Raw genomic sequence first — 22,550 nt, forward strand, 5'->3', positions numbered from 1 at the left:
TTGCCCCAGATCCCTAAATGGCCCCCTCAAGGATTGAACTCTCAACCCTGGGTTTAGCAGGCCATGCAATTCTTTTATGCAATAGCCTGCATACTAAATGACTATGTATTCATCTTATAAAGAATCATTGTCTTTACTGATAGCTAAAAATGCATCTGTGTTATAACCAAATTTGATCAGTTTTTGAAATTAGTTCAAACAGTAAATGGAAAGACCTGTAAAAAGAATATTAGCTCTCTGGAAAACAAATGGTATACTTTGATTTTTGATGGGGTTTGAAAAATAGCAAAAGAGGAAACAGTATGTATGTTCAGCATGTGGAGTGTTTCCATAATAAGTTTTATGGTGGTTACTTGATCTCAGAAGAGCAACAGTGTATAAATTCAAAACTAAAGGTGAAATTCTAGCCTCTTTGAAGTCAATGGCAAAACTCCCATTGATTTCGATAGGGCCAGGATTTCCCTCTAAAACATAGCTTCATCTCAAGCTTGCAGCAGAAGTGTCCATTCTTAGTAGTTGAAGGAGCAGGTTGCTGAATGTTTTTTCTTAATGATTTAACAATTTCTTTTACTAGGGAATCACTTTAAAAATGAATGAGCTGAACCATTGCATTGTTGCAAGAATTATGCATGGAGGAATGATTCACAGGCAAGGTAATCTTAGGACGTAAATGGTTTTATTCTCAAATTGGATTACTCCCATAATCAAATATATTTTGTGTAACAAGTGAGACCCTGATCCTAAAACTTACTGTTCCACACCAGTGAATCCCTGTATATGCATGGAGTCCCATTAACTTCACTGGGTCACCACTCAGGTGCAAGGGTCTGCTCACCTGGAACAAGTTTCAGGAAGGGGCCATGAGTGTTTAATTTTTGCTTTGATAGGTAATGATGCAGGTCGTCTCAAATTGCTTCTACAGAATATCAGTTCTAAAGTGTATGTAATTTTGGAAAGTGTATTTATCTAATTCTTTTCTAAAATTCTCAGAGTAAGTACAATATTTTTTTCTTCATACACCTCTACCCCGATACAACACTGTCCTCGGGAGCCAAAAAATCTTACCGCGTTATAGCAAACTTGCTTTGAGCCACCAGAGTGTGCCCCCCCGGCCCCGAGCGCTGCTTTACTGCATTATGTCCAAATTCGTGTTACATCAGGTCACGTTATATTGAGATAGAGGTGTATATCAAAAGTCTCTCTCTGTTCAGCAGAAATTCCACATTTCTCCATGTATTTTCACAGAGCTTCTGAGACTCTTGGCAGTTTGACTGCTGAGGTCTCGGAATGTGAATCTGGAACCAAAACTTTTCTCAGCCGTGCAGCTTGTACCTTTATGTTTGGCTTTCACTGCTCTGAGCTGTTGCCAAACCTTTAGACCTGTGCCTGTTCCTCTGTTCCACTCCCATCCTGTGTGCCCAGATATATGTCAAAAGTAATTAATGACTGAGCCAAGAGTTACCTACTCAGTAGTGAACTAACTCTGGCAGCCTGCAGATATGAATTGTGTCTCTAGGGAAGTTCGCAATTTGAAAACTGTCATTTTGTGACACTGATCAAACTTTTCTTAAAAGTGGCAGATTTGAATTTGTGTGAACTTGTATATTTGCTTAATGGGACACCATCAGCTTGAATCTAGTCAGCTTTTTAAAATGAGTAGAAAAGGAGATTTGGCATATAAGAGTCACAGTTGCTGTTTTGTCATTGACTTCCTTTGGGATCACTTAGATGGTAGTCATCCTCCATGTAGTAGATGGTTATTACTTTGTATAATAGCTACAGCTGCTTCCAAAATCGGAGGGATAGATTCTTTTTAACGTATTATAGAATTTGCCACTCTACCCATCAGACGATGATGCCTTGATATTTTTAAATTATTGTACAGAATCTAGAATTTGCAGGTAGTATTTAAGCTTTTCTGTTTGTGATTTATTTAACTTTGGAATGCTTCTGAGTATATTCAGAAGTCTTGAAATGTTATTACTCTTTTCTGAGTTTTCTGCATATAAGTTTAGGCAAAATGCAGCAAATGCTTTAGCATTTTCATTACTCGTTCATTTTTCTTAATTGTCTATTAGTGTTTTAATCTGATTACCACTGTAGATATTTGTTGCTTCCTCGGTTGGTATTCCAGGGGTCTGCTGACTTTTTATTAAGTTATTCAAAATTTCTTTGAGTTTTCCAGTTTAGCAACTAAAATGTAAGTTGGCAGTAGTTTCAGATGATACACCAGCACCTGAATCCCCTTACCAGTTTTTGTGGGTTTACCATCACATTTTCTTATTTTTAAAAATTGTTTCTTTTCTTCTATTAATGTGAGGAAGAACAGAGAGCTTCCTAACTAAACAGGGAAACTGACAATATACGGAGGACTGTCAAAAAGTCAGAGTAAACAAACTGGAAAAATAGCAAAGTATAATTACCCCCATTTTAAAGATGGGGAAGCAGAGGTTGGAAGCTGAAGTGTCTTACTCAAAATGAGTAAGTGGCAGAGCTGGAGTTAGAACTCAAGACTTCCTGACTCTCCGTGTTTCTCAGTATGAGGCATTTTAATTAATCATAAATTAATCACTGAAATAATTAATATGTTGGATTCAGATCCCAAAAATTCAAGGAGAATAAAAAAGTTAAATAGCATCTTTGAAATGCTGTATGAATTTGTATAGACTTGTGTATTCTCTTAAAGGGACAGCACCTTTGAACTTTTACTTACCTACTATTCTTACAAGAAACTTTTAAGATTACTAGACATCAAAGAGATTACAAACAATGTTTACCCACCTCTAAAGGGATTTGCAATGTCTACAGTGCTTTGAACAAAAAAAAATTATACAAGTGCTTACTAATGGGTGGTTCTAAAATAAAAGGTGTAATTCTTCATAGAAACAATTTAATTGCCAAAAAGTCTTTTGTCCTCTCAGGAACAACTTATATTTAGGTATTTGGTTCTGTAGTTCCCATAGAACTGCTTTTAATTAAAAGTAAACGTAATCTCAAAGTGGAGATTTTTCATTTTGCATTACAGCAATAGCAAATTGTTAACCAAATATAACAAAAAAAAATCTAACTTCTTTGTTCTGTTTTATGAGCCTGACTAAACATTCGAAGTAGTTTTTATTTCTAATAGTCTCCTGCAATCAGTGATCAAATATAATGCATGTCATTGTATCACTTAATGTTCTGTCCCCTATGTGGCTTATTAGCTTCAACTGGATGTCATTCCATATATTCAATATTCATCCAAATGCTAAAATTTATATATTCAATACACTCTTAATTTCCCTGCTGTAGCACTCAATGGCTGCATGCTGTTTTTCTTTTCTTCATGAGTTGGCAATGTGGCAGGTGAGCTAATTTTTGTGCTCTCACCTTTTTCTTGATCCTTCATAATCAGTTTCTCCCAAGCAAGGTCAACCTGTGCAAAGACTCTTTCATCCTTGCTCCATGTGAACTGGTGGTAATACCCCAGTTTCAATCTTTAAGAATTGTTCACTTTTGGGATAAGTGCACAGATTGTATTTTAAATTCTGGCACAGAGGCTTATTTATGTTTGAGCTTTTGCCTTCGTATCAGTGCTTTAGCGCCGAGTACTTGTGGATTTTACTCATCTGGAGAATATGTTTAGACTCCAAATGGTGTTACTGCATTTTTCTTGCATCTGCTGTGCTACAGATAGACTTCCTGGCAGCTTCAAGCATCCAAAACCCAAATGTCTAGGTTTTCTGCCGTTAAAGTTTTTGTTTTGGCACATTTGTGTCAACAGGTGTATTAATTTTAAATCGGAATTAGGCACCTATGCTACTGCTGCCCCAGGACACAGACTTCCTGCAGAAGACATGTCACTGCAGATTGCCTATTCGTATCTGTAAGAAAATGACTTAATTTGGAGCTCCCACAAATAGTTAAACCATACATCTGTAAACACCTATGCCCTAGGACAACTAACAGAGCATTTTGTGAGCAAAGATGATGCTGTTATAACAGCATGAATATGATTACATGGTGAAAAGAGACTACCGTAATGTACATGGACTGCCTCCAGCTTTGCCAGCTGCAGAACTCTCCTCCAGCTGCAGAATTTGCTTCCTCAGAGGAACCTGTTCCCTGTTCTGTCCAGCAGGGTGAGGGGTGTCTCAGACTTCTATACATAGCAAGAGCGCATACTGGCTGATGCTGTGCTAATTTGGGCCAGGTGAAGGCAGAGGAAGGAGATTGCCAACCCATGGGCACCCTGTTCTTTATTATCATAGATTTATTTATATATTGCCATAGATACAGAAAAATATAAAATACAATTGGTAAAGTAGAAAATACAAAATACAGAAAAGCCCCTACCCAAAAGAGCCTACACTCCAAAGTCTGAATAAATACAATACAGATAATAGACGAGGAGTCAGAACAGGGAGTGTTGATCAGATGTACACCATGGTATGGGAGTCATTAGGCTGGGGAGAAGGCACCGCATGGAGATGCCAAGAATATCACCTCCCAACAGAAAAATGGGGAGAGGCTGTCCCAAAATGATAAAAGGCTCAAACCTCCATCTCTCTCCAGTGACCCAGTCTGACCCCTTTCTCCCAGCTATTAGCCAGCCCAACTCTCCACCAAGACAAAAGGACAGAAGTCTTTAAATCCCCTCTCAGCTGCCCACCTCCTACACACACCAGCTGCTACCATCCAGTTATGGATTGTCAGTACTAGCTTCTGCCACAGAGTAAAATAAATGGAAAACATTCAAAAGAAGGGATTGTATTTAACTGTATTCTCAAAATGACTAACCTCATGAGCATATTTATTGTATTTATTTCAATTTTTCATTCAATCATAATTTGTGTTTGGATGTTTCAGAAAGTATAGCATGCCAGGGGATATTGTGTATTATTGTGCCATAACAATGAAGGCCTCTGCAAGCAGAGTTTAGTTCCAGCATGGTACTAAGCTCTAATTATTTTGGAATCAAATATATTTTTGTAGAAGGTGTGAAGGGCTGAGAAAGTTTGCCAGTGCTGAACTTGTATAACTTTTTGTTACAGAGTTAGGTCATCGATACGCCAACTGTGAGCTGTTTTCATTTGAAATTCAAATACAGAGCTGCTGCATTCACATACAGTAAACTGCTAACTGTGATGAATCCTGATTAACGTTCCACAAGGCAGGACAGCGGAATTGCACTGGAGTCCCTACTCCTTTTTGGCTGTCAATAGGAAGCTCCTGTGGAATTGATTAAAACATTTTCTGGGGGATGGAGGACTTTCTCCTGAACAGATTAAAAGTTTGAGTAATCCTGTTCTGTAGCCTTCTGGGAGCTTTAGTGGTCCACAGGGCTGTGTAGCAGTGTCACAGACTAGAGTCCAAAGGGTAATCAGGCATTGTAGTTCATGATAGTGCCTGTTAGGACAGCTCTAGTTAAGTCAGGCTCTCTTTCTGTTATAAAGTGTATGGTTTTGGAATTCAGTATTTCTGCCATTTCAAATGAAATGAAATTTAAAACTCAGATCATTAGGATGAATGTATTTTTTTCTTCAATCAATATGGTCATTTTAGATTTAGCAATCCACAAAAACACCATTCGTAGTTTAGGTGATTTATTGCCAACATCTGTTTCCACAGTGGCTTCTTTTTGAAAAATAGATTGCCAGCTGTTGGTTCTTCAAGTAAAATTGATTGTGTTTGGTAAAGTATTTGGAAAAGGATACTTGGCAAATGAATTTAGTTAATTCACAAAACAAAAAGTAATATAGTAAATGTATAGTGAATGAACTACCCAGGTAGAATGATGGCCTTGTTACATAAGAACCACTAGCAACCACATTATTTTACTATATAATCTTTCACAATATGCACATTTTTCTTAGCATCCAAAGCTGCATTGGAATGGACGGCACATTCACACCATTGATTTCAATGAGACTTTGTATGGTAAAAAATGTGTACAGTTATGCTCTGTAAAAAAAGGGAAAAATATATTTAATAACAATTTAAAAAATCACGGTTTCTAGTGTGGAATTGTTCACTCTGAGTTCCACCGCTTTGTGGGTTTCAGCTAGACACTAAACTCTTATTTTAGCATTTTATTTTAATGTCTTTGTACTGCCAATCTCTGTTTGAGTTTTGGTATTGTTTCACAGTTATATTATAAAGTACACATTAACTATTTGTTTTGTTAATTCTGCAGGTACACTCCATGTAGGGGATGAAATCCGAGAAATAAATGGAATCAGTGTAGCAAACCAAACAGTGGAACAACTACAAAAAATGCTTGTAAGTCCCTAAAAGTTTGTTGACATTAGTTTAATATTTTTTAAATAAACAGCAAAATTAATCCTTTTTTCTTTTAACAAAGCCTCTCTAAATCACAGTGTTCTTCTTTGTCCTTTCTTTCTTGGGAGCTTACCTGATCCCCCAACACAACCCCTTTCTCCATCCTAACTCCCTTGCCCCCCCCAAAAAAATCATCTAATCAATTAAGCAATTAACCACAGACTTCTCCAGGGTTTCTTCCACTCTGTCCTTTGTGCATGGAACCCCCTCCCTGAACTAATCCATCAGACCACTATCCTCTCCTTCAAATCCTCTTTTGTGATGCCTCCAAGTAATCCCCAAGTGTTTGAATAAATAGGCCCTGGTGCAGGTGGCTGAAAGGCACTTGACATAGATCCATACATACTTACTGGAGACAATCCATATAACACAAAGAAAAGGGCATATTTTAAAATTGTGTCTATTAGATTGTCTCCATCTCTTTCAGTACCTACCACATATATGTTACCTGTCAGCTAAGATTACAAATTCTTCAGGAGCAGGAATCATGTCTACCTCCATACAGTGCCAAAGACAATGACAATCTTCCTTTGTGTGACTTTATTATTTATATTATGATCATTTCAAAACCCTGTTGTAAGCAGCATACAGTAAAACATAAGATTTCGTTATCTTTATTGTTATCTTTGTCTTCATAAGTACAGATGTAATTAGTTGTCCAAACTTTTTAAAATCTCGCCACAGTATTTGCCTCCCAACACCTTTTCCAATAGTGAACTTCACAGGCTTGATGCTAATTAGTGTAAAATAATATTTTAATCTGTCCTGCCCATTGATTTAATCAAGTGACTCTTTGGTCTCATTACTGGGCAAGGTAAAAAAAAAGGGATTGACACACTTTCACTATGCTTTTCATAGTTTTCAGTATATCGTTTATCTTGTTCCTGTTGAAGATGTATTTCTTATTATTTCTACCTTTAACAGAGTGAAAGGCATCTGTTATAATAATTGGGAATATTTCTTCTTTTGCAAGCATATGTTCATATGGGTACTTCACCATAGGATGCACACACCCATGTACCCTTTTGACAGAAGATTTGAATTAGAAGTGTTCGTGAGTCCATGCCTACACATTACAGAGCCTTGTGCTTTAGAGCAAAGGCATATAGAAAGGAGTGGACCTGCTGCTACTACAGTTCCTTCTCAACTGGCTGCGATTTGAAATGGAGCAACTGCATGACTGCTGCTTCATAGCTGATATTACTGGTTCTTTTACTTGTTTACTTTATTCTTTTCTTCTTTATTTTCTCTAATATTTAGTTTAAATTTTGTTTATTTTTCCCCTTATTTCCACAAATTTATTACATTTTAGAAGGGTTCAAGACAACACCCCCTTCCCATTTCAGAACCTTGGCTTTGCACCAGCCTTATTCTGGAAGTATGACAAAAGCCCCAGAATTCATAGCCTTCCAGACCTGCAGTAGGTATTTCCCTCAGAACACCAGGCTTTCTATCTGTCTTCAGTGTCTCAGAGACTTTCATATCCCATTGAAGTGCAAAGTTTGCACAGGATTTAAAGGAGAGATGAGATTGAAGCTTCTCCTTATGGAACACTCTTGAAAACCAGGGTCTGAGTGCCCCTCTCCTCCCCCATTACTTTAGTGGCGATCGAGGTTGCTTCAGAGACAAAGGATTGAAGAAAAGAAAGCTTCCTTCTCCTAACAAAACCTCCAGGAAAAGAGGTAAATTACCTCTTGGAACTGAACCTGAGGAGATGCCATGTTCCTGGATGAGTACCACCAAGGATCCTACAGGCACCAGCACCAGAGCTGTGATACCATCAAAACCAGATAACTCAGAAAGATAAGTCTCCTAATAAGCACCATAGAGAGCCAATTATTCCAGCACCGTCTAGGCATCAAGACTGCTAGAAGCCTAAAGACTTGAGGAAATCCAAGGCACCAGCACCATCTTCTCCAGTGCCGTCTTCAGATAGTGTGCACCCAGAGCATAGAGACATCACCTCAACAACCACTTCAGCACCATCCTCATAGATGCATCATTTTGCATCTCCTGCGAGGGCCCCAGTACCACCCCTGTACATTTCTACAGCCCTCTGTCACCTTCAAGGTTCTTGTCACAAAAGGGCTTATCTGCATCAGAGGGACTGGAGTCCCCCCTCTTGCAAGTACAAAGAGAAGTTCCCCATTAATACCAGTACTACCATGCCAGCCAGGCTCCTCTCCTCCCCTCCCAGCAGGTCACCCGATACCTGTCCACCAGCACCTCTGGTAATGCCTCACCCTTTGATGTCTCCAGCACCAGTGCCCAGAGCCCCTCCTTTGTATTCTGGGATAACATCTCCAACTCTGAAATCTCAGTACAGGGCTACTCGGTTTACTATTTGACACCTCAGGCGGTGTACCTAGACAAGGACACACCAGAGTCGAGAAGGTACCCCAAACCCTCCAAACACGTATAACCCTTCCGTACCCACAACCCCAGTGCATCTACTGGAATCTCTGGACTACCTATGTGGACAAATTCTATAGGGTTCCTGCCCACAAGAGAACGGCTGGAAGTTCCACAGGCCTCAACAACCACCAACACCACAGCTGCAGTCACCAATACTGCGTGCTTCTCTGGTACGGAAGGAAGATCAGGAGGAGGAACTGCAGCCACCTCCAGAGGAGGAGATACCTTCTTCTCATAAATCCTCCTCTGCCCCTAACAAGGCAGTGGTGCCAACACCTTTCTTGTATGTGGATAATATTAGGTTATTTCAGGACATAATGAAGAGATGTACAGGGGCTCTTCAGATCTCGACAGAGGAGGTACAAGAGTCCCAGCACTATGGTGGTTATTCTTCAAACCACCCGACAGAACACAATAGCACTGCCTGTTCGTGAGGCGCTCTTATCTCCAGCCCACAATTTATGGCATATACCTGCTGCTTTTGAACCTACGTGTAAGTGGATGGACCAAAAAAATTGTATACCAGCCAAGGGGCTGGAATATTTCTTCTCCCATCCTGACTCCCTGGTGGTGGATGCAGTTAATGAGAGAAAATGCCAGACTAGATCAAGATCCACATCTTCTGACAGAGGCTTCTTTGGTAGGAAGAGTTATTCTTCTGCTGCTCTTCAGTTCCAAGAAGCAAATTATCAAGCCATGATGGCAAATATGATTTTACTATTCTATGCGAAATTCACTAATTTTATTAACAATTTGCCACAGGACAAGAGGAAGCAATTCTAGGCCCTCACTTCTGAAAGACAACTGATAGCCAAGATCTCTTTACAAGCTGCCTTTGCTGCTGCTGTTACAGTTTCACCATCTTTAGCTGTTGTTATGTGATAAGGATACTGGCTCCAATCATCTGGCCAGTCCAGAATAGAAGTGGAAGACCTCCCTTTCAAAGGGCTGAAGCTGTTCAATAACAATACTAGCCCTTCATTGCGTTCCCCCAAGGATGCGAGAGCAACCCTGAGGTATCTCGGGATCTATGTACCTGGAACAAAGAGATGTTTCAGCAAATCAGACTGCACAACAATCCCAACTATTCCAACGTCAACAGTACCAGGCCTGTTCCAGACCTACTGAATCTCCTAGAAGGAGGCCTGGGCCTCACAAGAAAGGGTGACCATCTCCCTACCTGCAACACCCTCCAAATGACCATTATGGCAACCTCGTCATGGGACACGAACAGTGCCCTTCCCTGAAGCCACTGTGCAAGCCTGTCCTCCACTCCACCCCCCTTTGGGGACCGCCTATCACAATTTCTACCTAACTGGGAACTTATCACCACAGACAAATTGACTTTACAGGTTATGGCTATGGGATACTCTATCCCTTCTTCCTCTCTCTTCAGGGACCTCTCTCATTACGATCTCTTAAAACAGGAGGCCCAATCCCTCCTCAGTATGAGAACGATAGAGCCACTCCCCCCAGAATTTGTGGAAAGAGGATCCTAGTCCAAATATTTTCTGGTTCCCAAAAGAAATAGCATTGGAGGCCAATTCAGGCTCCTGAGGTCAAGAACACCCATATTCTCTCACAACACTTCTGGATGGTGACTATGGTTATCATAATCCTTCTTTGAGTCAACGGGTTTAGTTTCCTGCCCTCAACCTCAAGACACACATTTTTCACATTGTAATGCACTCTTTCCACAGACGTTTTCTACATTTCATCATTAGCTTAGAACATTGTCAATATCATGTCTTTCCCTTTGACTTTCCACAGCTCTCACGGATTTTTACAAAGGTTCAGTAGGTGCAGCTCACCTACATCAAGACAGTATTTCAGCCTTTCCCTATTTAGGTGATTGGCTTCTCTAGGGGTGCTCCACTCTGGATGTCCAATTGGCAACGAACAAGGTTCTAACCTTGCTTTATGCCCTGAGTCTTTGTATCAGCCTAGAAAAATCCGCACTGTCTCCCATCCAGAGGATAGAATTAATTGGAGTTTCCCTGGACTCTCAAATTGCTAGGGTCTATCTACCTATCTCCATTATATCCCATCTGGTCACTACCCTACAGCTAAGTCCCTGGCCAACTTCAGCTCCTAGCTCATATGTTGGTCCTGTCATTCGCTACACCACACGCAGGACTACATCTTCGATGCCTTTGGGCCTGGCTCAAAATCTCATATGCACCAAACAACTATAGCCTTACCTAATGGGTTTCTGTACCCCCACCCTGGGTGCTGGACTCCCACAGATGGTGAAAAGACCCCCCGATGAAGGTCTGTGTGGGAACCCCATTCTCGTTCGGGCTACCAACATGAATCATCACAATCGATATCTCCCCTCTAGGCTGGGGAGCTACTTACAAGGTTCCACAAACAAGGCAAATGGTGTCCATAAGCAATGTTGCTTTAGAGCTAAGGGCAGTTTGTTATGCCTGCAACATCTTTCTCCACACATTTAGGGTCATCATATCAGAGTAATGGTAGATAATAGAGCTGCAATGTCCTATATAAATTGACAAGATCCCAGTCTTTATGCACAGAATCCCTAAAATTGTGGAACTGGTGCATTGCCTGTCACATAGAGATCTCTGTGATTTTCCTACCAGACCTCCAGAACATGGTACCAAAGGCTCTAAGTAGAAATTTCCATCAGGACCACAGGTGGGAGCTCAACAGTGTAATCTTTCAGAACATCTGGAAAGTATGGGGCCTTTCCTTAGTGGATCTCTTTGCAAGGGGAAACTCAGCTGTGACTCTTTGGTAGATCCTGTAGGGACTGGGACAGGAGTGGTCAAGCCTAATGGTCAGAGCTGGTGGGCCAGAGTTCCACTAAACCCCTCCCAGGCTGGTTCTGCAGAGCTGTCCGGTGACTATCATGGTCTATGAACTGCTTGGGGACCCGTGGGCCCACATTTGAGACCCACAGTCCTTCACGGGTGTCCTACTAGTCCCAGGGCCTCACTCTCTCCATCTGTTCTTACCTCCAGTGCTATTGATTCTTGCCTGCTGCTGTTGTAGTTTGATCAGTGTCTTGAGAATTATCTTGGTTGCACCTTCTTGGTCCAGACAAGTGAGGTATTCAAATCTACATCACCTTTCTAGAGAGAGACCCTGATGCCTCCCTCTCAGATCAGACCACCTGATGCAGAACTCTGGCACCATGAGACACCACCAGCCTTCTGTCCCTGAACCTTATGGCTTGGCTCCTCTGTGTTTCTCAGCTTTAGAGTCAGTCTGTTCAGCAGATACACAATCTGTACTCCTGAATAGTAGGAAATCCTTCACTCGTAAAACTTACTTGCAGAATTGGAAACATTTCCTTTTCTGGTGTTCTTGTCACTCTATATCTATTTCTGAAGCTCTTCCTGTAAGGACCCTTGATTATTTGTTTGAATTAAAAAAACAAGAACTATCTATGAGATTTGTCAAGGTGACACCTAGCAGCTATTATGGCCTTTAATTCACCTATCCAGAGCCTCTCAGCTACATTCCTCAAGGGTTTAGCTAATCTGTTCCCACATATCTGGAACACCACACCTCTGTGAAACCTTAACTTGGTCCTCAATGTCTGAAGAAACTCTGCATTCAAATCTCTGGGCACATGTTTGTTCCTGTAAGACCCCCTTCCTGGTAGCCATCACCTTAGCTAGAAACGTTGAAGAAGTTGGAGTGCTTTCAGCTGACCCATTTTACGCTATCTTCTGTGACAGAGTCATGCAGATTTGTCAGACTTCCATATCAGAATATTCATCTGCCACTATTCTTCCCCAAACCTCACTCCTCGAGAAGAGGCAAGCCTTCTCACCTTAGACATTCGGAGGACACTAGCCTTCTGTCTGGACCCTTCATGGTCCCCGTAGACTGGTGCTGCAGTGGGTCCACAGGTCTACACCTGCTCATTACAAGCAGGAGGTCATGTAATGCGCATGTGCAGAACTTTGGACACTGATAATTCAAATCTCTGGACAAGAGCTTACAGGCATGCGTTCCACCTACGATAGAGCACCCATAGGGACAAAACGTCTTGAACAACTCAAGTTATTGAAAGGTAAGTAACCTTTCCTGTATGTAACATGTAAATTGAATGGGAAGAAAAATTAATTTGTTTTACAACAAAGGCACAATGTAAATCACAAAAAAAAAGATGAGGGAAATGGAAATGAAAAAAAACTTGCTGATGTGTACTCAATTCTCATCTAAAAATACAACTGTAATCTCTAGCCTTCTGAAGATCTACCATGCTAATTCACTAATGGCGTATGTTTGGTTTTATGTTAATAAGAGACAGTCTGAATGTGTTTGTTTCTAAGTGAAACCACATATTTTAAAAGCTTTCCAGTTTATTTCTGAATGTTTATTTTAGGAAGAACTGCTGCTGCTCTCAGAAAGGTTGTGCTGGTTTCCCTACAGATAGATATTAGAGTGGTTTCTTGTGTTTTAGCTGCAACATTTCGTTTTTTAAAGAAATGATTTTCTTTCTCCAGAGGGAAATGCGGGGGAGCATCACGTTCAAGATTGTGCCAAGTTATCGGACTCAGTCTTCATCCTGTGAGGTAATGAATTTAATGAACCATTCCCATCCTTTCGCAGTCCTGTAACTAACTGCCTGCTGATGGCTGAATGTTATTGCTTTCTGGGAAATTGTTTCTGCCTGTGCTGTTAGATCACGCACACCAATTTTACAACAAAGATAACGGAACAGGAGTAGGTCCCACCCACCTACTCAGCCCTGCCTTCATATTCATCTTATCAGCACCTTAACTAACCCTTTACAGCCTATGATGTTAAAAGAAAAAGGAAAACCTCTTGAGTGTCTCTTCAGTTAACATGGAAGTACGGGGTCTCCTGTTTTAAAATTCATGATTTAAAATACTTTCTCCAGGAAGTCTATTTGAGTTCCGAAGTTAAGGAGCTAGAATAAATATTTCTGCTCTGTTTTAACATGAAAAATGTATGGATTGATTGATTTGGGCTGTTAAGGGTTAATTGAAGATCCTGTTTCTGTATAAATCTGTTCAGGTAAATTTGTGATAATTAAATGTCTGTAACAGTAACATGTGGCTAAATATTATGTTTCTGTGCAGAATTGGTAATGTATCATTATTCAAGAAGAACAGGATTGGAATTCAGTACTCTTTGAATTAGCAAGGTGATGCTGTGGTTTTGCAAGTTTATATAACTCTTCTTTGCACACAAAGCTATTTTCCATGTGTAACTGAAAGGAATTAAAACATTGAAAATGGCTATTAGGGAAGGATATTCTTCCTATTTGGGCTTACAGATTGGCATAAGCACTGTGTAAGCAATGCTGTTCTTTCCATGGGGCAGGCTTGATTCTTCAACAGGAGGCAGACTCGGTATTACACAAGGGTGCAATAGAGAGCATTCCATCTCAGTTCTAAGGGAGCAGGTTCTACTCCCCATACTTCCAAATCCCCAAAAAGGGCAGGGAAGGTGAAGACTTGTCCTGGACCTTCAACAGCTCAACGTCTTTATCAGGAAATTGAAATTCAGGATGATTTCACTAGCATCTGTAATCTCCTCCCTGCAGGAGGGAGTGTGGTTCACAGCCTTCAGCATGAAGGACTTGTATTTCCATGTGGATATTCACATATCATAAAGGAAGTTCTTGTGGTTCGTAGTTGGCCAGAAGCACTACCAGTTCCACGTCCTCTTTAGGCTTGTGATGGCACCCAGTGTGTTTACAAAAGTATTCACAGCAGTAGCACCCCAGATGAGATGCCAGAGGTTTATGGTGCTCCCATACCTGGTCAACTGGTTCCTGGTAGGACAGTCTCACCAAGAAGCTATCTCAGCAATACAATCTCTTCAGCACCTCCTTGCAACCTTAGGTATGTGTGTAAATGAAGACTAGTCTGTTTTGTCACCCACAAAGACAAGAAATTTGATAGGGGCACAGCTGGATTCTGTCTCTGCACGAGCTTTGCTCCCTGAAGACAGCTTTTACACAATGAGCACCCGTTCTCTTGCATTATCCACAAGCCTCAAACTACAGTGCATTAGTGCCTCTTGCTGTTAAGACCATATGGCTGCATGTACCTGCATGACACACGTCACCAGGCTCCACTTACGGTGCCTACAAGCCTGGCTCCACTTGACCACAGAATCACTGTTCCCTCTGCAGTTCTCAGCTCCCTTGCTTGGTGGTCCAATCCAAACAGAGTCATGTTGGGGACTCCTTTCTGCCCTCCCACAAGGGCCACCATCTTGATGGCTGCCTTCCTCACAGGATGAGGTGTTCATTTAGACTGCCATACAGCCCAGGGTACATAGACCCCACAGGAGGCCTGTCTCCATATAAACCTGCTGGAGCTCAGATCAGTCTGCCTAGTCTGCAAGGGCTTCCTCTATCTCATATACTCACTTCATGTACAGGTACTATCAGATAATATCACCACAGTGGTCTACATACCAAACAGGGAGAAGTGAGATCTCGTCCTCTCTTCATGGAGGCATTTGGGCCATGGAACTGGTGTATCAGGAATCAGATTCTGTCCACACGTTTATGGCACACTACGCCCTGATTCAAGTGGAAGCTGTGGATGCAACAATAGGAACAGTAGTACTGCAAGCACGGCTGATGTCCACTTCCTCACACCCTCCTCCAGACTGAATACTGCTTGTGAGTCACCCACATGAAGAAGACCTGGAGTTTCCTTACTGTAGCTGGAGGTTCTTCGAGATGCGTGGTCCCCTATCTGTTTTCCACCACGTGCCCTCCTTCACCTCTGCTTCAGACCCTACTACATTACAGTAAGAGGGGGAACTGGAAGAGGGTCAACCTGCACTGCCCCTTATACCTCTGGACAGAAGCATGCAGGAAGATACTGTAGGTGTGCAAGTCAACGGACACTGCTTGGAAGAATTTCTGAACTCTAGCACATGGCAACCATGTGTACCCACATGTGGAAAAAGATAGGGACCACATATCTCAAAGAACCTCCAATTACAGCAGGTAACCTCCATTTATGTTCATCGCTTTACATATAATGTTACTACATATATTTCACCACGATATCATTGACCAGCAAGCTATTAGTTTTAAATAATACCTCACAATGCCTATTCTGTATAAAGATTATTACAGTGGTGTACAGGGTGTGAATACAGTGGTCCGTTCGGTCACAATCTGGTCTTAAAATAGTAACGTCATATACAGAAAAGCTATTTTAGTAATTTTTGTGGCGGTTTCTAAGATTTGCTGTTTTTCTTCTTCCAAGGCATGGACAATTAAAGTCATCACAGTACTGTAGTCTAGCTTTACAGCTAGAGGAATACAAAATTAGTGCTGCTGAAATTTTTTAAAACTCGAAACCATTGATTATATGAGTGAGATTTTTCTCTACACATTAATTATCCTCAAACAGAATTAACTGTTCTTAAAATCAAACATAATATGCTACTATTACTTTAGATATAAAGGCACATTATTTTTCTACATTTGGAAGGTACCACCTTTGAGTACCTGAGACTTGCATCTGTCCAGTTATATCTGTCCTAATTTGTGGCTCCTTAGTAATGTTTAATGGAGTTCTTGTTACCTGAACATTAAGCCATCAGCAATCTGTAGAGATATCATATCCCTTTGATATGTTTGACCCTCTTATTGTGTAGAGTCTCCATAGTTAATCACTTCTGAATCAGTGGTTACTCATAATGAGATTTAATCCAGGATGTTGTTATATTTGGTTGAGATTTTCAAAGGTAGGTAGGGGATTTAGCTTCACAAGTCACGTTAGTTTCAGTGGGTCAGCTTTGAAAATCTCAACCTGAGATTTATTCCAAGCTTGTTCAGATCTCTGAGTGTCGCATAGTGCATATGCTTCACCAATCTTAGCAGCTCTCTTCATGCATTTCTCATGGCATGAGGGACACAGGCTCCTGAAGCTTGCTCATCCATGGTAAGGTAAAGTGAAGTAGGTTTGGAATCTGGGTTTTATTTTACTTGGGCAGAAGGCTGTCATACTCCTTCAGACTTTTCTTCACCCAAGGTTCATTAATTTTTAGAAGAACTAGTTGAGGTGCCCTAGAAGGACCAAAACAGGACTAACAGACAAGTCAAATCCCTGATGCCTACAACAGGAGTTACCAATTAAGGCTAAACTATTTAGTGAGACATTAATATCCCAGAAGGATATTTTGGGATATTTCCATTCTTTCACTATGGTAATAGACACTGAAGAAAAATCAAAGACAGAGAAATCATATTTAACGTTACTGGATTAGGTTGCGAGGCAGCTCTGACTAACATGCCAGATTCCCTACTTCTAATTACTCCAGGGAAAATAGAAGCCAATGCAAAGACATTGGTTTCAAGAGTAACAGTAGGCTGGCAATCTGCCATCTTGCTGGGCATGTATTTGAGGATTAGAGACAACTTCAAAAATTGAATTTTTATTTCTTGGCTTAGCATTTGCTGATATTATACTGTTCCTATAATCACTGTTGTGTAAATTATTAATCATCTGTTGAGGGCATCTGCCATCCAGTTATCAAGGTGGGTACACAGTCTGACTCCCCCAGATACTCATTTAGTGCAGTGTCCAGAAACATTTTTTTGTCCTCCTTTCACTAGCCAAGAAATTGCACCCTTCCCTCTTGGTCACAGACTCTAGCCACAGTGATTACTGCAACACACTCTGCCAATGGTTGATTGTGAATACCATGCAGAAGTTTCAGCTCATGCAGTATGTAGTATCCCATCCAAAATAAGACAAGAAGAGAGCATATCATATTGGCATTCCATTTCTGTCTTGGCTCCCTGTCTAATTCTTTATCTACTTCAAGATCCTGGTCCAAATAGTTAAGCCTCTCAGTGAGGTCTTTCACTCGCACATCCCCAAGGAAGGACATTGACTGACAGCTGATTGAAACATTTTTGGTAGTAGTACTTGTGTTGTGGAAATTTTAAGACAAAAGATCAGTCTGAGTTTGAGTCATGCCTTTTTCAGGACACAGTGCAAGACTCACTTCATTACACAAATCGTCCCTCAGTAAAGACATCTCTTATTTTCTCCTGAAAAATCAACAAACAAATATTATTTTTAGAAGTGCAACAACCTGGACAAGGATTGAGAAAACAATTATTAGTCAGACTTCTTGTACTTGCCACCTAGACTAGAGTACTACTTTGAACTATACATTTGTAGCAATATCCTGGTCAAACACTCTTACTTTCCATTGATACAAGACCCTTAAGAATAATTTTCAGTTTAAGATGCAAGAGAGTGCTGACAGAGTATATATTTGCAAGTAAATGTTCTCTGAAAAGAGCAACTTCTAAGTCTTTGAAACTGTCTATGTGAGACACAAGCAATCGTTAAAAAAAATTGAATGGTGTGGTAATCTTTTTAGTGGACTCAGAAACACTAAATAGGAAGCATTTCTTCCCTCTGGAAAGTGTTTCCTTTTGGTGCCATTCTAATGCATGCAACTCTAGGCCTTCCCGGAGTCCTTCCTTTACAGTTACAGAAAAATCTTTCTAGGTTTATCCATGAAAACAGGACACCTTGCACCAGATTGGAATTGAAGTATGTTTGTAGATTCAGACACTCATCTCAACATACATTGTGGGGTTTAGCCTTATCAGATGTGAAAATAGAACCATCACCTGGCTGCTGTTGCTAGGGTCTGATGTGACAAGAAATTGATTAAATAGCACTAATAGTGGCTGCCGAAGGATCACTTCGCTTATAAGTCACTAACCAGCACCTTAACTCTGCCAACACTTGGAAGTGGTGGGATTGTCTCAGCTAATGATGAAGGTAGAGCTGAAGAGTCAGTCAAAATCCAGGAGCAATGTGCCCTTTTGTTTGTTCTTGCTTGGCTTAGGGGTGACATAGAAGTGTCACTTCACTTCTTTCTCTCTTTAATGTAGTGTTTGTTTAGGTGGCCTAAGCAGGACAAGTTTGGGAAGTCCTCGGGTTCAGGTAGTACTGCCTTAATTTTGGCTGTGGAAAGCACCTAGTCCAAACATGCATTAATTCTGGCCTCCTTGGAACACCTGCTCCATCCTGTGTTTACCTCCTCTCCCCCAAGAGGATTGACATTCTTGAACACTTTCTATGAGAAATAATTCTCCCCTTGAGCTAATCACCAGGCAGAATCTGAATTTTTCTAGTTCTAAGCAGTCCTGGTATTCTAAGATGATGTCCATTGTGTTTGGTAGCTTCCAGTAGGCTGTATGCAATACACAATTTTGCTGTCCTAGTTTGGAATCTTTTCTTTCAGAAGAAACTTCCTAGACATTAAAAATTGGATGCATGCCCCTGGTAGTTGGGCAAATCAAGATAGCCCTAAGTTCATAGTTTCCATCATTCCCTTTAGCTTTTTCTTAGATTCATAGATTTTAAGTCCAGAAGGGACCACATGATCATCTAGCCTGATCTCCTGCATGTTGCAGGCTACAGAATCTCCTCCCCCCACTCCTGCAATAGACCCTTAATTACTGAGTCCGCAAATCATGATTTAAGTTACAGAGGCTTTACCATTTACACCAGTTTAAATCTGCAAGTGACCTGTGCCCCATGCAGCAGAGAAAGGCAAAAAACATCGAGGGTCTCTGCCAATCTGATTGTGGGGAAATTTCTTCCTGACCCCAAATATGGCAGCCAGATGAATCATAGATTCATAGACTTAAGGTCAGAAGGGACCACTATGGTCATCTAGTCTGACCTCCTGCACAATGCAGGCCACAGAATCTCACCCACCCACTCCTGTAACAAACCCCTAACCCATGTCTAAGTTATTGAAGTCCTCAAATCGTGGTTTAAAGACTTCAAGGTGCAGAGAGAATCCTCCAGCAACCCTGTGCCCCATGCTACAGAGGAAGGCGAAAAATCCCCAGGGCCTCGCCAATCTGCCCTGGGGGAAAATTCCTTCCCGACCGCAAATATGGCGATCAGTTAAACCCTGAGCATGTGGGCAAGACTCACCAGCCAGCACCCAGGAAAGAATTCTCTGTAGTAACTCAAATCTCACCCCATTTGACATCCATCACAGACCATTGGGCCTATTTACCTGCTAATAATCAAAGATCAATTAATTGCCAAAATTAGGCTATCCCATCGTACCCTCCCCTCCATAAACTTATCAAGCTTAGTCTTGAAGCCAGATATGTCTTTTGCCCCCACTACTCCCCTTGGAAGGCTGTTCCAGAACTTCACTCCTCTAGTGTTTAGAAACCTTCGTCTAATTTCAAGTCTAAACTTCCTGGTGCATCCTAAAACCGCATTAGCCTTTTTTTTTTTTTTTTATCACATTGGCAGCTCATAGTCATCCTGTGATCAATCAGTACTCCAAGGTCCTTCTCCTCCTCTGTTACTTCCAACTGATGTTTCCCCAATTTATAACCAAAATTCTTGTTATTAATCCCTAAATGCATGACTTTGCACTTTTCACTATTAAATTTCATTCTATTGACTATTACTCCAATTTACAAGGTCATCCAGATCTTCCTGTATGATATCCCAGTCCTTCTCTGTGTTAGCAGCTTTGTGTCATCCGCAAACTTTATTAGCACATTCCTACTTTTTGTGCTGAAGTCAGTAATAAAAAGATTAAATAAGATTGGTCCCAAAACCGATCCCTGAGGAACTCCACTAGTAACCTCCTTCCAGCCTGACAGTTCACCTTTCAATACGACCCATTGCAGGCTCCCCCTTAACCAATTCCTTATCCATCTTTCAATTCTTATATTAATCCCCAACTTCTCCAATTTAACTAGTAATTTCTCATGTAGAACTGAATCAAATGCCTTACTGAAATCCAGGTAGATTAGATCTAGTGTATTTCCTTTGTTAACAAATTGGTTTCCTTCTCAAAGAAGGAGATCAGGTTGGTCTGGCACAATCTACCTTTTATAAAACCATGTTGGATTTTATCCCAATTACCCATTTATTTCTATGTCCTTAACTAATTTATCTTCCAAAGTTTGTTCCAAGACCTTGCTTACAATTGAGTTCAAACTAACAGGTCTGTAGTTTCCCAGATCACGTTTTTTTCCCTTTTTTAAAAATGGAAAGTATATTACCAATTCTCCAGTCATAGGATATGACCTCTGAGTTTACAGATGCATTTTTGTTATTTGGCTTCTCTGATTTGTGGAATTGTCAATCAGGAGCCTAAAAGCAGATCACACTAGTTCTTAATTGTGATTCTTGGTTCCCAATGTTAGGGAGCAGGGCACTTTTCAAAGGGGTACCAAACTTACTCAAGGCATTCTTTTTAAAATTTTGCTTGGGTTTGTGATAGTTTCCAACCATTAAGCTGTTATGGGGGCACTGTATAGATTTCGTGGAATCAGACGTAGCCCATGAAATGTTGACTGCCTAATGCTACTAGGAAAGTCAGGATAAGACATGATCTTCTGAAGCTCCTCAGAAGTAAAAGCTGGTCAGTGGAGCATTACACTGAGACTGATCTCAGAATATCCTCAGGTCCACAGGCCTTTGCAGTAGGCCAAGAAATCTTCCTTGGGGAGGAGTAGTCGTCAAGAGCCTGTGCAGCTATGTGGTGCCTTCTGCCTCCATCTGAACTTTTTCTTGCCCAGGTTAGACAAATAGACTGTGTCTGCTTCCAGCACTTCCTAAAAGTTTGCCCCTTGCCCAATAGTCATTTGACAAGCAAACCAAATCAAAGGTACCCAAGTTAAGCCATATTCCATCTATTCTAGACAGTCAGAGAGGTAGGCAGAGCCAACAGGAGATGACCACATCTGAGGGGATGAATGACTCCTCCATGTGATTGTCATAATCTATTGCTACCTGAAAAAATCTGCTGTAAGTGGAAGGAAGCTGTGTATGTAGGGGAAGGAAATTGCAACTTTTTGGAAGGAGAAGCATCTTTTACGCACTATCTAATGTTACTTAGAGGCAGATAAATAAAATAAACCCAAATTAAGCAAAATGAAGAAAATTCCTTGAAACATCGACAAAGTAGCTTATTTGGCCTCACTTGGATAATTGTTGCGCTTGAAGATTTTTGCAAAAAACAATAGACGTGTTTCTGCCAATCTATTAAGTACTGTAAATGACTAAGGCAGCCAAATGACTATGTATTTTCTCTAAACCCATCTAATGGAAATATACAGAGCTGTTTGGGTTTTATGGTGGATTTTATTGAGATAAAAAGATCTTAAAAGTGATAAGACTAGCAAACTTGTGGCTCTGCTATTTCAGATCTGGAGCTCCTCTAGGTGGCTACTCATGGAATTTCATTTTAAACCATACCCAATGAGTCAAAGCTAAGTCCTGAATGCTATGTTGAGTTTATACAGCACATCAAATAGTACAGGCAACAACAATAAATAGTGCCTGTTATTTGAACTATTCATTGGCATTTTGGGATAGTTATGAGTGCTGTTATATAACTTTCTTGTATATGTCAATACGTTGTTAATGGTGAAGTCTAATCAGAAAAATGTTGTCTCATGAGCAGTGTAGGTGGGGTCCTGGCTTCTAATATACTTGTTAAATGCACTGTCATTTGATAAGCTATACACAAAGGATTTGAAAAAAAAATTAATCTGTTTTTTCTCATTTTGTTGTCCGTAACATTACGATGCTAACAACTGAAGATACCTAAAAGAATTTTAGACATGGAACATTACAATTCAGCACTCTTGCTTTTTATACAATGTGTGAATTAATTGTTTTGTTTACTGAATAAGTATCCAATTAGCACTTGAGATTTCTTTGATGATGAGCTCATATTGTAAAGTACTGTGCGTTCCAAATAGCAAGGGTAAACAGGAGGTTTGGCAATTATCCCTTTTTTTCCCCCATTCAACACCCAAA

At 40.7% G+C, this 22,550-nt stretch overlaps 1 protein-coding gene across 16 annotated transcripts in view; it reads left to right on the forward strand.

Annotated features, from left to right (window-relative positions):
• The window catches only part of CASK (calcium/calmodulin dependent serine protein kinase), a 410,527-nt gene that overhangs the window by 358,615 nt on the left and 29,362 nt on the right, over positions 1 to 22,550 (forward strand). For all 16 annotated transcript variants that reach the window (XM_050936496.1, XM_050936500.1, XM_050936495.1 and 13 more), the window contains 3 exons: positions 575 to 653; positions 6,176 to 6,261; positions 13,218 to 13,286. In XM_050936496.1, coding sequence (XP_050792453.1) covers positions 575 to 653; positions 6,176 to 6,261; positions 13,218 to 13,286 — 234 coding nt within the window. The remainder of the gene's footprint in view (positions 1 to 574; positions 654 to 6,175; positions 6,262 to 13,217; positions 13,287 to 22,550) is intronic.

This window comes from Gopherus flavomarginatus, chromosome 1 (genome assembly GCF_025201925.1).
Source record: "Gopherus flavomarginatus isolate rGopFla2 chromosome 1, rGopFla2.mat.asm, whole genome shotgun sequence".
NCBI classification, from domain to species: domain Eukaryota; kingdom Metazoa; phylum Chordata; order Testudines; family Testudinidae; genus Gopherus; species Gopherus flavomarginatus.